General features: G+C 28.0%; 3 protein-coding genes across 3 annotated transcripts; 1 reads left to right on the top strand and 2 right to left on the bottom strand.

Annotated features, from left to right (window-relative positions):
- The first annotated feature begins 55 nt into the window (after window positions 1-55).
- Window positions 56-15,845, top strand: LOC145742014 (valine--tRNA ligase-like). The gene is made up of 27 exons (XM_082559746.1): window positions 56-216; window positions 278-473; window positions 738-881; window positions 994-1,205; window positions 1,382-1,529; window positions 1,800-1,893; window positions 2,272-2,363; window positions 2,556-2,680; window positions 2,853-2,922; window positions 3,050-3,147; window positions 3,289-3,490; window positions 3,724-3,927; window positions 3,992-4,135; window positions 4,435-4,610; window positions 4,810-4,944; window positions 5,163-5,277; window positions 5,452-5,628; window positions 5,832-5,937; window positions 6,108-6,232; window positions 6,377-6,524; window positions 6,688-6,815; window positions 7,061-7,216; window positions 7,425-7,628; window positions 7,884-7,995; window positions 8,246-8,421; window positions 8,568-8,717; window positions 15,459-15,845. The coding sequence occupies exons 1-27, from the start codon at window positions 92-94 to the stop codon at window positions 15,531-15,533; spliced, it is 3,837 nt and encodes a 1,278-aa protein (XP_082415872.1). The 5' UTR covers window positions 56-91; the 3' UTR covers window positions 15,534-15,845.
- On the bottom strand, window positions 8,863-11,964 carry LOC145742017 (serpin B6-like). The gene is made up of 8 exons (XM_082559751.1): window positions 11,807-11,964; window positions 11,469-11,666; window positions 11,143-11,314; window positions 10,831-10,977; window positions 10,260-10,434; window positions 9,992-10,119; window positions 9,626-9,793; window positions 8,863-9,469 (listed from the first exon to the last, which is right to left on the bottom strand). Exons 1-8 carry the CDS (start codon window positions 11,899-11,901, stop codon window positions 9,305-9,307), a joined length of 1,248 nt encoding a protein of 415 aa, XP_082415877.1. The 5' UTR covers window positions 11,902-11,964; the 3' UTR covers window positions 8,863-9,304.
- Window positions 12,364-14,966, bottom strand: LOC145742016 (leukocyte elastase inhibitor A-like). Its single transcript, XM_082559750.1, has 8 exons — window positions 14,843-14,966; window positions 14,518-14,751; window positions 14,260-14,437; window positions 13,937-14,086; window positions 13,641-13,800; window positions 13,306-13,448; window positions 13,013-13,183; window positions 12,364-12,873 (listed from the first exon to the last, which is right to left on the bottom strand). The coding sequence occupies exons 1-8, from the start codon at window positions 14,917-14,919 to the stop codon at window positions 12,712-12,714; spliced, it is 1,275 nt and encodes a 424-aa protein (XP_082415876.1). The 5' UTR covers window positions 14,920-14,966; the 3' UTR covers window positions 12,364-12,711.
- Window positions 15,846-16,072: the final 227 nt, after the last annotated feature.

Here is a 16,072-nt window from a genome sequence, read left to right as displayed (position 1 = left end):
AGTTTGTTTTTCTAAAATTATCCAATTTTTTAACTGGCTGACTGTTTAGAATTTGTTTAGAGTTTTTTTGTTTAAAGCTGGTACAAGCAAAATGGCGAAACTTTATATGCCCCAACACAAATCTAACTATCCATGTTTGAAAATACTTGTTTCAGCAAGTTTTAGTGGAAAACCTGTGGAAATAATCAATGAAAATAATTCATCTAAATTGCCAAGGTATTTTTAATTATTGCAAAAGACTTATGTTATTTTTACTTGATGTGTTTTTATTTTTTAGATTAGAAAAGGATGGCATTATTTACGAAAAAAGTAATTCTATTGCTCGTATATTGAGTGATGACCTTTTGTGGGGGTCAAATGTTAAAGATCAGTCTTTGATTTATCAATGGTTGGAGTTTGCTGATCAGGAAGTTTACCCACCAGTTTGTGCATGGTCATTCCCATTTTTGGCTATTCGAAATTATAACAAATTGGTAAAATTTATAGAAATTTTTTTTTGTAATTTTTAACATTTATTTTCAATGTTTTGTTTGTAAAAAGAATACTAAAATTTTAAATCTGCAAAATCAAAGTAAAAATTGTTACATGTTGAATTCAAAACTGGGTTTTTTCCATGCGATGCTTGATTTATTTATAGTATTTACGTGATATTACAACATATCAGAATTTACAAAATTGAGACTATATAATAAATTATTAAATAAGTTTTTATTGTTTTAAAATTTTGATGAAAACAGGAGGTAACAAGAGCAACTGAATCTGTAGAAAAATGTTTAAAACTTTTGAACGATCATTTACTGCACAACATGTATTTGGTCGAAGAAAGAATAAGTTTTGCTGATATTGCTTGTGCTTCTGCGCTTTTACTAGGATTTCAAATAGTAAGTCACACAAATTTTATAAGTATTAAGTAATTACTGTAAGTTTAAGGTAATTACTTACTTAAAAAGTCAATTAAGTTCAGTGCTTCTTAAGTTGATCACTTTTCTGTAGGTAATTGATGAAAATTTGCGAGCCAAATACAAGAATGTAACTCGGTGGTTTCGAACAATAGTAAACCAACCCGAATTTAAAAAATGTTTAAATGAGACTGGAGATTCTAACATGGAGGTTCAGTTATGTCAAACTACTCCGAAATTCGACAAAAAAGTTTTTGACGAACTAAAAAGAAAGTTGTCTGAGGAATCACAACCACAAACAAACAAGTATTTTTTTGGCAAATATATAATAACTTATTTTTTGAATTAAAAACCATCCTTTTTCTTATGAAATTTTGACAATTTTTAAAAATTGAAACATTTTACAAAATTGTTTTTTGTTGTTTTAATTAGACAGGAAATTGGCAATGTTTACATTAATTTAAGAATTTTTTTTTTTTCAGAAAATCAGCTGAAAATAAACCAACTGAGCAGAGTGATCAACCTAAAACACCAGCGCAATTAAAAAAAGAAGCAAAGAAAAGGGAGAAAATGGAAAAATTTAATGCCAAAAATAAGAAACTCCAGGAAAAAAGTAAAACACAACCAACGGTAAGGCAATTAAACTTGTGTTATCTTTATATTCTTTATAGTCTATAGTTATTATATTGATTTTGAATTTATTGTAACTCTTCAATTTTTTATTGTTTTAACCTGTGTTACCTTTATAGCATTTTTTTTATAGTTTATAGTTATTATATTGATTTTGAATTTCTTGTAACTCTTCAATTTTTTATTGTCAAATAAATAACCCTTTAGCCGTTTAGTATTAAACATTTTGTTACTGAGTGCTTGCCAACCATATTTAATGTATCTTTATAGGCGAAACCTAAAACTAATGAAAAATCTGAGAAAAAGGTAACAGTTGTAAAATATGAAAAAAACACCCCAGCGGGCGAAAAGAAAGATATTTCAGGTATTGTATATATTTAAATTGGGATATTTTATTATCATTTATATTTTTTGCTTGTTACTCGTTTAGCATATAAAAATTTGTTTGGTGTATAAAGTTAAGTTGTTGTAGCTTAAACCTTTGTTCGCCGTTTCATATTACATGACTATATAATACTTCACTATTATTTGTTAAAGTGTGTATTTCAATACAAAAGAGGTATAGTTTTCATCGTAACATTGTTTCTACCTAGTAAAATATATCCTAAAGATAATTTTTTAAACAAAAAAATATAGTTTTAAATTTATATAGCTTGTGTAAAAACCACATAAACAGAAACAATAGGTTTTAGTGAACTGTTTTTATATATACATATTATTAAAGAATTGTGTTTTTTTCCAGGAATCATACCGGATAGTTATAGTCCCCAATATGTTGAAGCAGCTTGGTATTCATGGTGGGAGAAACAAGGATTTTTTAAACCTGAATATGGAGTATAAAAATTAGGCTTTTTTTTAACTATGATAGATTTTATTTAACTAAATAATTGTCAAAAGTTCAAATATTTCACAACTTAAAACACACTCATTTTTATTATATATTTCCATATGGCTTAATATAAGTAGTCATTTTTATAGAAAATATATATGTTTTGCAAATATTTATTTTTTTCTTACATTATCCAGAGAGAAAATGTGTATGCAGAGAATCCGAAGGGAAAGTTTATGTGTTGTCTGCCTCCACCTAATGTAACTGGAAGTTCTCATCTTGGTCATGCTTTAACCAATACTGTAGAAGACGTTTTGATCAGGTTTGTTTTTATTGCATTGTTAAGGTCGTTTATAGTTAGTGTATTAGTTTTTATTAAAACAATGAATAAAATGCTTTAAAGTTTAGATTAACATACTTTTTTCATTGTTGAGTAGGCTACATAGTTTTATTTCCAATTTCTACTAATTTATTTTGACATTATTTTTACGTAGATGGCATAGAATGAAAGGTAAAACAGTTTTGTGGGCTCCAGGAACTGATCATGCAGGAATTGCTACTCAGGTAAAATAACACATGAAACACATTTTAAATCTTAATTTTTACATGAAAAAAGTTTATGGCAACATTTGATGGAGTTAGGTTTAATTTAAAAAAAGTAAAAAAATGTTTTTGTTCAACATGTTTTAAGGTTGTTGTTGAGAAGAAATTATGGAAAGAGCGAAAATTAACGAGACATGATCTTGGCAGGGAAGACTTTGTGAAAGAAGTTTGGAAGTGGAAAAATGAGTAAATAACAAATTTTAATTTTATTTAATTTTTTTAAAACTTAATAATTAATTAAAAAGGATTGTGATTCATAAAACTGCCAATTTTGTAATGAGTGTTTATAGTTGAAAAATTAAAAATATAAATTTTTGATTGAAACAGAAAAGGAAATCGAATTTGTCTCCAACTTCGAAAACTTGGATCGTCGTTAGATTGGGATAGAGAATTTTTCACAATGAATGAAAAGTTAAGTACGGCAGTGAAGGAATCATTTGTAAGATTACATGAAAATGGAACTATATTCAGAAGTAACAGATTGGTGAACTGGTCATGTGCTCTGCGCTCAGCCATTTCTGATATTGAAGTAATTTTCTGTTTTGAATCATGTTTAAAATTGGCAAAGTTTTTATTTATTGTAAGCTTTTACATAACATGCAAAAATTATGCCATAATTCAAAAAAATTTGTATTAATTAATGGTTTAAAGTTTATAAAAATTAGTCCAATTCACAAAACCAAGTAAAATTTGTTTATGAAATTGGGTAAAAACTTTTTTTTTATATTTTAAAAAGTTTAAGATAGAATACATTATTTAAAGGTGAACAAACAAGAACTCACTGGTAGAACAATGTTGTTTGTTCCCGGTTACGATCACAAGGTGGAGTTTGGGGTTCTAATTCTGTTTGCCTACCCAGTGATTGGTGGTTCCCCGGGTGAGGAGCTTGTTGTCGCGACAACCAGAATCGAGACCATGTTGGGGGATACCGGGGTCGCTGTACACCCAGAAGATCCGAGATTTAAGGTGGGTAATTATATAAAACAAATTGGGATGTCATTACATTTTTATTATTTTGTTTATGTTTCAGCATCTTCATGGCAAATTTGTTCAACATCCGTTCAGTGATCGTCAACTTCCCATCATTTGTGATGAGATGGTGGAGAGGGAGTTTGGAACCGGGGCAGTGAAGATCACTCCATCACACGATCCTAATGATTATGAATGTGGAAAGGTTTGTAAATTTTAAGAAATTCACATAAACGTACTTGTAGGTTTTTTCAGTTACAAACTAATAGCTAAGAAGAAAAAATAAAATTTTTATGTGGGCCCATAACAATATTGTAAAATACTTTTAACAATATTGATTTACACAAAATAAATAAATTTATTACAATAACCCTTCAAATGAAACAAAATTTTACAAATAAACTTAACAAGCCAGAAATTTCTACTAAAAAATTAATAACAAATTAAATTTAAAGTATGTATATGGTGATTTATTTTATAAATAAAAACAATTAATAATTTTAGCGCCACAACCTTCGTTTTATTAACATCTTCACCGACGAGGGTTACGTTGCCAACACCGACACTAAATTTGATGGAATGAAACGTTTTACTGCTCGAACTGCTGTAATTAAAGCTCTAAAGGAGAAAGGTTTATACAAAGAAACGAAGGACAATCCTATGGTTGTACCAATCTGCAGGTAATTTTTTAATTTTTTAAAGCTAATTTTAGTTGATAAAATGACATTATGTTAATTGTATTTCACAATATTTGTAATAATTTTTTTTTCAAACGTATATATAAGATTTTGCTATTGTATTAAATTATTTACACTTTTGTTTAGTTACCAGATTACACTCTTGAATTTAATTTAATTTAAATTACAAAATTAAATTTAGTCGTTCGAAAGACATAGTAGAACCAATGATAAAACTTCAGTGGTTTATGAATTGCAAGGAAGCAGCAAGGTTATCTGTTGAAGCTGTAAGAAATGGCGAACTTAAACTTATTCCTGAAATGCACAAGAAAGTTTGGTAAGAATCACGTTTAATTCTCATTTAAATTTACATATCATCATCACACTTATGTCTTTTAAAAAATTACTATTTAAATTTACATATTATCATCACCCTTAAGTATTCTATAAATTTACTTTTAAGATGTGTTTGTGAAATTTTTTTATTAGGAGTCAAATTAGTTATTAATATTTTAACATACACTGCTATTACATAAAATTTTTAATTTTTTTAAGGTACCACTGGTTAGATAACATTAGAGATTGGTGTATATCAAGACAGTTATGGTGGGGTCATAGAATTCCTGCTTATTTTGTTACAATTGATGATCCAAGTGTACCAAAAGGCGAGGTAATATTTCAATAACTTTGAATTGTAATTTAATATGTCTTTTAGGCATAAACAATATTCATACCTTTGTAGTGGTGTTAGATCAATACAATTCTAACTTAAATTTGACAAACATTTTATTTCTCATTTGTTTTTATTACAATTTACATTGAAATTTTTTAACTTGTTTTGTAGGAGGTTGACAGTGAATACTGGATTGCAGGAAGAAGTGAAGAGGAGGCGTTAGAGAAGGCAGCCAAAAAGTTTAATGTTTGTAAATCGAAAGTATCCCTAAAACAAGACGAGGATGTCCTTGACACTTGGTTCTCCTCTGGACTTCTTCCCTTTTCTATCTTTGGATGGCCAAATGAGGTTTGTCCAGTAGTTTTTTTGTGAAAAGTGTGCTTATATAGAAATCTATATATACAAAATATTAAAACCTATTTTTCCTGTTAAATTTTAAATTACGATATAAATTACAGTGTTTAATAAAATGGTTGTAGTAAAAAATGCTGTATTTTATTGTTAGTTTATATAGGCTATTAGGTTGATGTTAAATTTTATTTTTATTATAGACTGAAGACTTAAAATATTTCTTTCCTGGTTCATTGTTAGAGACGGGTCATGACATTATTTTCTTCTGGGTTGCAAGAATGGTCATGTTTTCTCTTATTCTAACTGGTAAGTGTGTCTTAATTAGATTTTAGTATTTATTAAATCTAGGTTTGCAATTATAACTTAAATGCTATTAAAGTAGCATTTGTAAAAAATGGTTTTAATCTCATTTTTGTAAAAATGGTTTTAATCTAAATTTAAAAAAAGGGTATTTATTGATTTTTATTTTTTCTCAGGTAAGCTTCCATTTACTGAGGTTTACTTTCATGCAATGGTAAGAGATGCTCATGGAAGGAAAATGAGCAAGTCACTAGGTAATGTCATTGATCCAATTGATGTCATTAATGGAATCACTTTAGAGGTAAAATTTTTTTATTTAATTTAATTTTTTTAAGTTAATAACTTTTTTTAAGTTATAAGTGGTAACCTTTCACCCAACTATTATATGTAATAATGTATGACATTTTAGTATTCTAAGTTTACGATTTAATGTTTTATATTTTAGGAACTTCATCAATCTCTTTTGTCTGGTAATCTTGATGACAGGGAAGTACAAAGAGCACAAGCTGGGCAGAAGCAAGATTTTCCAAATGGAATTCCTGAATGTGGAAGTGATGCTCTTAGATTTGCGTTATGTGCTTATACTTGTCAAGGTAAAATTTTTATATTTTATGATAAAAAATATATTTTTCTTCACAATATCCTGTAAAAAATTTGTATACAATTTAAAAAAAATTTGGACCTAAAAAAGTTGTTATTGTTACATAATGCTTGGTTTGCTTTTTATTATGATTTTAATATCTTTCCAATTTTCAGGCCGAGATATAAATCTTGATGTGAACAGAATTCTTGGCTACAGACATTTCTGCAACAAATTGTGGAACGCTTTTAAATTTGCCACAAGAGGTTTAGGGGAAAATTTTACACCAGATCCGTCTTCAGAAGTAAGTTATATGCATAACAATTATAAATATCTGTGCTACTAAAATTTAAATTATAATAAAAAATTTTTATTTTATTAGACCCACTTTTAGGCTTTATGACATATAGTAAAAGATATTGTCACCTGATCAAATTATTTAAAACATTTTTATTAACGTCATTAAAGGTTTTACAATTCAATGACCTTTACATGTCTGTAACATAAGGCTTGGTTTTATGTTTATCCTTTAAACTATTTATAATACAGCTTAGCGGAAAAGAGAGCTTGGCTGATAAATGGATTTTGAGTAAATTGAATAACGCTATGGAGGCCAGCGAGAAAGGTTTATCCACTTATGAGTTTCCTCTTTACACAACTGCTGTATACAATTTCTGGCTTTATGAGTTGTGTGACATTTACCTGGTAGGTTTCAATAAAATTTTAGTTTCTTTTGGCGCTATTTTTACACTACTATCTTATTGTGATTTGCAGAGATTTATTTCCAGTTAAACTTTTTTTAAACAGTTATGTAGCTTTCTAGTTTTAAAAATCTTAATTTTTACAACACCTTTTATTCTTTTCAAACAAAAAAAATTAATCATAAAGTTATACACTTACTATTTATTTCCAGGAATGCCTTAAACCAGTTTTTGCCGGTTTAGACCAGATTGCCATCACGACTTCTCGCAATGTCTTGTACACCTGTCTCGACATTGCACTTAAACTTACCACTCCACTCATGCCTTTTTTAAGTGAAGAATTATGGCAACGGTTGCCAAGGCGACTGGGTGACAAAACTAAAAGTGTAACTGTAGCCGAGTGGCCAGAATGTAGAGTAAGTGTGATTAGTTTTTATTTTTTTTTAAATTTTTTTACAGCTAAAATATTTATTTCATATTTGTTTATCTTTGATGTAAAAAGGTTGCTTTTACAGCCTGAACACATAAAAGTTTAGTTATTGTCCGTCATTTGGTTAATATCATTTTGTTAATTAGATTGGTATATTATTGTCTTGATTTTATCACTAAGTAAAAGGTTACATTTTAATAGTCCAAATATACAAATATTAATTGGAATTTTACACTAATAGAATGCTTGGCGTAATACAGAGGTTGAAAATGAAATGGATCTGGCTATGAATGTGACCAAAACAACAAGATCATTAAGATCTGAATACAATCTTACTAGAACAAAGGCCGACTGTAAGTTGATGTAATTTAATTTCAAATAAACGAAGCACTTGTATGTCATTCAAATTATAATATATTTGAATACTAATGATTCTAAAATAAAGGAACTTTTTATAGTTTAAAATAAAAATTATTTTTGTTAAAATTTTGCTAAAAGTTTTAAGTTATAAACAACAATGCATTGAATATAAAGCTATTAAAATAATTATAATACACAATTACTATTTATGAAAGCTATAGATAAAATATTGTATATTTTTAGTGTATATCCATTGTACTGAAGATGATACCTATTCAGCAGTAAACAAATTTACAGACATAATTCAGACTCTGTCCTATTCTTCTAATGTTCAAGTTTTAAAGGGTGAAGAAAAGGCACCACCGGGCTGTGCTGTGGCTATTGTTAATGACAAATGTGATGTTAATTTAATGCTCAAGGTATAAAACTTTTAGTTTAAAAATAAATATTTAATTTTTTGGAAGTATTTAGAAATAGCCTAGACAAATATATTGATTTATTATAAGTTATAAATAAATATAGGTATCTGAGTTATATTCAATTTGTAGCAATATTTTGTTTTCAGGGAATTATTGATCTCGAAAAAGAGATTTTGAAGCTGCAGTCGAAGCAAGCTGGTCAACATCAAAAGATAAAAACTTTGAGCGAGAAAATTTCAAAACCTGAATACAAGGAAAAAGTACCGGCAAATATTCAAACACAGGATGCTGAAAAGGTTAGTAAATCCAGTAAATGTTTTTTATGTAGTACTTGCAACCCTATTCTAAAGATCAACATATTCTTATTTTAAAGTTGTGAGTTTTTAACATGACCGGACTATTTGAATTAGATTTTCTGTAATATTAAATTATAAAAGCCCATTACAACCAAAAGAGTTTTTTATTGCAGTTCATTTACATAATGTATTAAAGCAGGTAAAGCTTATATATATTTATGTACTGGCAATGAAAAGTCTTTAATTGGCCCAACTATAATTAAAGTTATGCTTGGTTAAAAATTTGTGTCAAAAAATACCAAAAAAGGTGCGAGATAACATGTAAAAGGTTTGATTAAATTGTTAAACAAAAGAAGTGTATATAGCAGTATTACCCCTACTAACCTAAAATTTATGATTTGTGACATGAAAAACCAGCGACTATAGATCAAAAAAATATACAGCAATTCTAAAACAGTTAATTATTGGACATGTAGCACAAGCTAAGCAGTACTAAAATAAAAATTAAATTGATATTCCAATAACACAATATATATACAATGAACACTGAATTTATAAAAGAGAACTCTTTTTTTTAATGTGAACTCTTAAGCAATTGGGTTAGTGATGCGACCGATAAAAAGTATCCCGTCTGTTTGCTTGTCCCAAATAATAAGGTGAAAAGGCTGATCGAAGCGAAATGTCGGAGGAAGCGAAAAACTTGTAAAACCAATCGAAGAAGCTGCAGTTGCTTCTGTTCCATGTTTATCCACCTTAAAATAAGACAAAAATTTAGATCATGACATTTTTAGTGTTAGAATAGTAGTGGTATTTCTGGGCTAGACTTTTAAAAATGATTGCTTGATTTTTAACAAAAAATTATTGATTGATTGATTGATTGAATACAAGGCTTTTTAAAAAGGATATACCTTTAGGAAGGTCTTGTGTTGTGCTGATGACATAAATATGTTTGTATTGTTTACCATTCCAGTTAAATCAGCTTTTCCTGTGAACAAATCGTTCAATCCCATTGCTTTCAAGTACTTTGTCAAATCATATTCATCAGTAATCTCAAACATTGGCATTTCAATTGTTGCCTTAAGCAAAACGTTTTTGTGGTTAATAAAGTTGGCGAATAACATATTTGGAAAGCTTGTTTTTAAAATGTTCAAACCTTAGTTTTATTGTAAAAAGAGAGAAGCATTCTGTTTAGTCTTAAAGTTTAATACTATTTCTAATCTGTGTTTGTTTTCTTCAAGACTAAAATAAAAAAATTAATAAAAATAAATAAATACCTCTCTAGGTTTTTTGTTGAGTAATGAGCTGATAGCATTGGATACAAATTCCTCGGTAAGTTTTGCCCCATCTGATCTTATACTTGTACTCCTTGGGTTTATCATTAGTATCATGCTGATTCCTTCTTCTAAATTATTTCCAAAACATTTATTTGAATGGCACATTTTAACTTATTTCAAATTTAGTAAAATTTCACTATTGTTGTTTTATAAAAAATCTCAGAAACAGCTTTTAATAAAGAATTAAATTTTTTATGTTAGTAAATACCGTTGGTCGATTGATATGGTAGTTCCACAAATTTTATATAGTCTGCTGTGGAAATATATTTTGTTTCAAAAGTTCCACTCATGAATGGCACGTTTGGTATCTCATCATAGTTGCCATCAACAAAACGGAAAAAAGAACTTGTGTAGTTATCATTAAATCGATTTTCCCACAATCCCTAACATAAAGAAGTTTTACAAAGTTAGTTCTATATTATTAGGTTGCATCATAAAAAATTTTCCAATAAAACAAATTTTTTCCTATATTGCCTTGATTTTTAAAGATTGATTTCCGGTAAAAATTGTTTTGAATGTTTGTAAATTTAGTTAATGTTTTACAGAATATTAGTCTTTTTGTGTTATAATGTAGATTTTGTATGCCATTTCAGGTTGAAATATCACAAATTGGTTTATTTATGTTATTAATTGATTAAAATCCTAATATTTAGATTTTTTAAATAAAATTTCAAGATTTAATTGCAATTAGTTATAGTAAATAGAAATAGCGAAATATTTCAAAGGTTAGAAGTAAATAAGTTTTTTTTTATGTTTGTTTGTTAATTGTTTTTTTGTACCTTGAAATAAACCGCCGTTGCAAGAACAAGTACTGTATTTGGGTCTATACTTCCTGCTGAAACAAGATCTGTAATTGTGTCATTAGTTCTGTGTGAAACCCATTTGTTTATATGACAAGCTGCTCTTTCTGGAACTTTGAAATTAATCTGAAAAAGTTATTTATACTTATTAGTTATATATAATTTTTTTTTAAACCCATTTGTTATATTTTTATATTCAGTGTTTTTAAAATTGCAGGTTATAGATGTATGGGTTTTTCTAAAAATGGTCACAATCATTTAGTTTTTTTTTTTTATTAATATGGCTCTTACTTCTTTTAATTGTGAACCAAACATTCTTGTCAGTTGCACAAAATCATCAAGAAAGTCGATTTGTTTTTGACCAAACAGTCTAGCTGCTGTTTTCAGTGTTAGTTTCTTGTTGTGATACTTGTTTACATACCTTTCGAAATAACAAGAAAGGCTTCCTTTTTCACTGTCTGTTCTGTTAAAAACAAATTACAACCATAAAAAATTAAAATGATTTTAATACAATGAAAAAATAACCATTAATCACGGCATTTGTTTTTATATGATCTAGCTTTGCACAAAAATAACGGTGATTAAATCTTTTTTTATTTTTTTTTGTTTCAACTTACAAATCTTGTTTATGTCCCAGTACTTTAGTTAACTCTACTTCAGTATTACCACTCGCTCCCATGAGCGTCATTGTAAGACCCATAGACACGAGTAATGGTGAAATAAATATATTTTCATTTTCATTGTCTACACTTTGGGACATGGCTCGAAATAGGTTTAAGGCAAACTTTCTGTTTGGTTGAAATAGGGCTTCAAGACTAAAAAAACAACTTAAATGTTCCCATTTGTTCTTTTAGTAATACTTTTTTGTTTAAAAATGCTTACTAAAAAATTTAAAAGTTATTTAAAACATCGCCATAAAATTTAGGGTTTTGATTATGTTTTAACAAAAACTTACTCGCATTTTTTTCTTTGTTGTTCAATCCTCACTTCAACTTGACCTGTTGTTGCAGTTATAACAAAAAATAAAACGCAGCAAATTTTAAATATCATTTTGGTTCCTCTATTTTTTCCTATAAACAATTTAAATTAAAAAAAAAATTAAACCTTTAACTTAAGATTTTTATTTAAAAGTAAACCACTTGTGCTGTCTTTATTGAAACAAAAGCTAATAACATTTAAAATCAAGAAGTAATATAAAAAACGCTGACTATCAAGTTTTGATTTGTGCTATTGCTTCCTAAACTGCCCTGGGCCAAAAGCTAAATTGCGCTGAAATATTCTGTTTACTCTCTTTCCATATCAGTTTAACTTGTGGCTTGGTAATTTTACATGTAAATATGAATCAACGCTTGTGTTAAAGTTGTTTGCTCGAGTTTCACATAACACTGTTAGTTAATTTTAGATAATAAATAACCAGACATTAATTTCTAACCTTCTGGTTTATTGACCTTTTATTGGTAAATATTTGATTTGTTTTTTTGTACTTAATTTTTTGTTTTACCAAACATAGTATACACATCATTGTGTTTATTAATAACAAAACACCTGTAATTTTTTTGTATAAATACTATAAATGCATGAAGAAAAGGGCATACTATAAAACAGTATTTACAAATTAAATGATAATGCAACACAACACTACAAAAATGACATAATTAAAAACATAGTTACTTTTTTCGAAAAATAGTTTTGTATTTTTACAGAAATGTATAACGTATTTGAAAATATTTTAAATGACTGTTTTTTTATTATACACATTAGATAGATAATGTTTTATGTAAGTTGTTTTTGGTTTTCTTGCTCTCCCACTTATTTTATTCAGTTTATATTTTCAACATAAAAAAACTCTTGTAATCGAGTTTAGTTTTGAGGTCTTGATATTCTACCCATAAACAATGGTAGACTGGTTTCTTCTTCACGAATAACCAATAAAAAGGGGTGGTTAAAAATCATGTATTTTGGTGTGCCACGGAATGCACCAGTTGCAACTGATGCACCAGCTGTGGTTCCCTGCTCGTTTACCTGGTACAAAAATGGTTTTTATTGTTTTTAAATTTTTTTTATGAATTTGGGATTTTAAGATAAAATAAAAATGTTTTTTGTCATTTTTTTTGTTTTTCACTTTTTAAATTGTCTGAAAAAAACGTATATGGTTACTTACTTCTATAAAAGTTTTGTGCTCAAGTGTGCCAATATGCAAGTTTCTTTTGTCATTAATTCCAGAAAGATCAGCACGTCCCTTCTGAAATAAGTCAACCACATTCATACTTTCCATAACTGGTTTTAAGTCCATACCAAATTCCAAACGAAACTTTGGCAATTCTAAATAAATCTAAATCGAAAAACATCTGTTTTAATATTTAAAAGTTATTTATTCATTTTTTGGTTTAATTTACAACTAATTGATAATAGGATGGTTGGTTTCTTGCCTATTGTTTTAATTTTAAAATCTACCTTTTGAAGATTATTTTTTCGTAGTTTCTTAACATCTCGAGTATAGTTGTCGTGTGTAAAGTAATTTTCGACATCGATGAGTCCTTGTTTGGTGTGATAAATGGGTAAAATCAGTTCCATAACAATCTTATATTTAATTGAATCTGAACAAAGTTTTTATTTATTTGTTAAAAGAGATTTACAGGTCTTTAAACAAGAAAGTTTTTTACTTAATGACGCAGTTAATTTTTTTGTAATTTTGTTAAAAAATTTGTTTCCTAGTACCTTAAAAAACAAATTATTTTTTGTTAAATTCAATTGTTTTTATTTTCTTAGAATGTTAGAATCATTCTTACCAGACTTGTAAGGTAATTTAATCATTTTTGCAACCGAGTTTTCAGCAAAGTTAAGATTAAATCTTCCCACCATAAATTGTGTGTTATAAGAGGTTCCATCTTCAGAAAAAGATCGAAATTGTCCTTCTTTGGTTTTTTTAAAAGCCAATTCCCATTGACCCTTAGATATATAAAATAAAATCTGTTAAGTTATAATATCTTTTAAAGAATTTGTAAAATTTTACAGTTTTTTATAATGCTGGATTCCACAATTTTTTAAGATGCTGCTTATTTTATTTCTTTTTGCTAAAGTATACCTTGAAATATAAGGTTGATAGAAGAACGAGTAAAGTAGAGGGTGTAACGGAATCAGGGGGCATTGCTTCTTGTATTGTGTTGTTTGTTACATTTGAAACCCAGTTGTTGATTTCAATTCTTGCATCTTCGTGATTATGCCTGAAGTTAACCTGAATACAATTTTTTTTATTTATTTTTAATCTAGAAAAACTTGTAACATGTTTTATCAGTGTTTGTGTATACCATCGTTAAGGTAAATAACACGAGAACTTAAACCAATATTTAAATAACAAAGTACTAATAAACATATAGTGTATTTAGTATTAAAAAGATAACCATATACCCTATCTAATTTTGCTCCATAGTTTGAATAAAGTCCATCAATGAAGTTTTCATTAAAGTCTTCTGTTACTTCACCATACATTTTGTTAATCGATTTTAAAGTATAACCAAAGTTCATGTTGAACAATTGACACCACAACTTTTCGTATAATTTCGGAACTTGACTTTGGCTGAATTTTCTAAATTGTAAAGATTTGAGGAAGTTTTACATAAAAATGTTAGAGTTCCATTTTTTGTAAATAGCTTTACTTATTTTTACCTTTTTCCTTTGTAATGGAGAACATGCATTAATTGATCTGCAGTTTGCTCCTTTGCTCCAAGTAAAATCATTGACAACCCTGCTGAGACTGCATAGGGAGATATAAGGAAGTTTTGATCCTCTTGGGTAAACTCGGATACTTTTTGATACAAATCGTGAGCAAATTTACGGTTCGCTTGAGCTGCTATTCTCCATGGGTGTCTACTTTGCATTCCCCTTCTTAACGCTATCCTGCTGTTGTTGTTCAAAATCCATGTTAGCTTTGGTTATGTATTTTTTAAATTAAAGCGCTTAAACATTTTCTTTATTTAAAAAGGTTATTTACCTGATTTCTCGTTTTTGCTGGCATGGTTCTGCAGCACAGCTAGTAATTAGAACAGCTAAGATAATAAATTTAAACATTTTTATGCCTAAACCACCTAAATATCTTAAGATGTGTTAAGATTCCTGTAATGCAAGGATTTAAGTAAACTTAAAAGTCCACAGGAAGCAATTGGTAAAATTTAGTAGTTCAATCAAACACATTTACTAAGTTCTTTTTATGGTTTCAACTGATTATTTCCTGAGTAGTAACAACTCACTTGCGTCATATTTGCGTCAGAAATACATCTGGAATGTTTTATTTATCCTTATTGAGAATTTACAAAATAACTCCACTTAAAATGGTATTGCAAACTATCAGTCCTTCTATGTTGCCTTTAGCTAAAATGGACAGATTTTATGGTCATTATGCCTGTTTATGTCCACAGATTTAAAGTGGGTAAATAAAAACCTAAATGTCAACTGCTGTACATCTTCTCTCTAAATAGGTCATGTAAAGGTGGATTGAGTGTTTTCCTGTTTTATGTAGGTCAATCTAAAAACACTCAAAAATAACAATTTTTTTATGTGGCACTAAAATAATATTTTGAATAATTAATCACGATTTTTATTTTAAACAGTTGCAACAACTTGAAGGTGAATTGAAGAAAATGAAAAATGCAGAAGAAGACTTTAAAAGAATGCAAAGCACATAATTATCACATTACATTTAATTAGGGGGTGTCATTTAAATATTGTGTGTACTGTTTGTTTAGTTTGGTATCAAAAAATACTTTGCATTAAATTTGTTAATTATTAATTTGGCATTAGATTACTTTCAATCCATTTTAAATACTTTCATCAACATTATTCTTACAATAAACATTTATCGGAATACAACCTTATGCCTTATTAAATTTATAATGTTAAAGTCAAATTTGTCATAATTTTTTTATTTAATATAGAACCGAGTTTTATTTAGTACAATTTGTAATCATTTGTGTTTCTTTTAGAATACATTGGGATTGTTTAAATCTGTTAATTTTGTTTAAGTTTAGTATTGCAATTCTGTTATGTCAGCATTTAAGATACCCTAAAAATTAATTTAAAAAAGTAGTTATTTTGCAGCACATATGTAGTCAAATTAATAACTGGTGCAGGACATTTGCAAGCTTATAAATATTTTAAGTCTAAACTAACCTGTACTGCCCCCTAGTTTTATAAAAAAAAGTAGCAATTTCCGGTTTAATAAGTT

The sequence above is a fragment of the Corella eumyota genome, chromosome 2 (assembly GCF_963082875.1).
Source record: "Corella eumyota chromosome 2, kaCorEumy4.1, whole genome shotgun sequence".
Classification (NCBI taxonomy): Eukaryota; Metazoa; Chordata; class Ascidiacea; order Phlebobranchia; family Corellidae; genus Corella; species Corella eumyota.
This window is presented reverse-complemented; position numbering and strand designations above follow the sequence as displayed.

Excerpts from the sequence above, each read along its gene's own strand:
- LOC145742014 (XM_082559746.1), top strand. The coding sequence starts at position 92 with ATGGCGAAACTTTATATGCCCCAACACAAATCTAACTATCCATGTTTG. Across the intron at positions 3,928-3,991 it reads CAGAAGATCCGAGATTTAAG|CATCTTCATGGCAAATTTGT; the intron begins GTGGGTAATTAT and ends TTTATGTTTCAG. Across the intron at positions 4,611-4,809 it reads ATGGTTGTACCAATCTGCAG|TCGTTCGAAAGACATAGTAG; the intron begins GTAATTTTTTAA and ends AATTAAATTTAG.
- LOC145742017 (XM_082559751.1), bottom strand. The coding sequence starts at position 11,901 with ATGATATTTAAAATTTGCTGCGTTTTATTTTTTGTTATAACTGCAACA. Across the intron at positions 11,315-11,468 it reads CTGGGACATAAACAAGATTT|AACAGACAGTGAAAAAGGAA; the intron begins GTAAGTTGAAAC and ends TGTTTTTAACAG. Across the intron at positions 10,120-10,259 it reads ACCATATCAATCGACCAACG|AAGAAGGAATCAGCATGATA; the intron begins GTATTTACTAAC and ends GAAATAATTTAG.
- LOC145742016 (XM_082559750.1), bottom strand. The coding sequence starts at position 14,919 with ATGTTTAAATTTATTATCTTAGCTGTTCTAATTACTAGCTGTGCTGCA. Across the intron at positions 14,752-14,842 it reads CAGCAAAAACGAGAAATCAG|CAGGATAGCGTTAAGAAGGG; the intron begins GTAAATAACCTT and ends GAACAACAACAG. Across the intron at positions 13,449-13,640 it reads TAAATTACCTTACAAGTCTG|ATTCAATTAAATATAAGATT; the intron begins GTAAGAATGATT and ends AACTTTGTTCAG.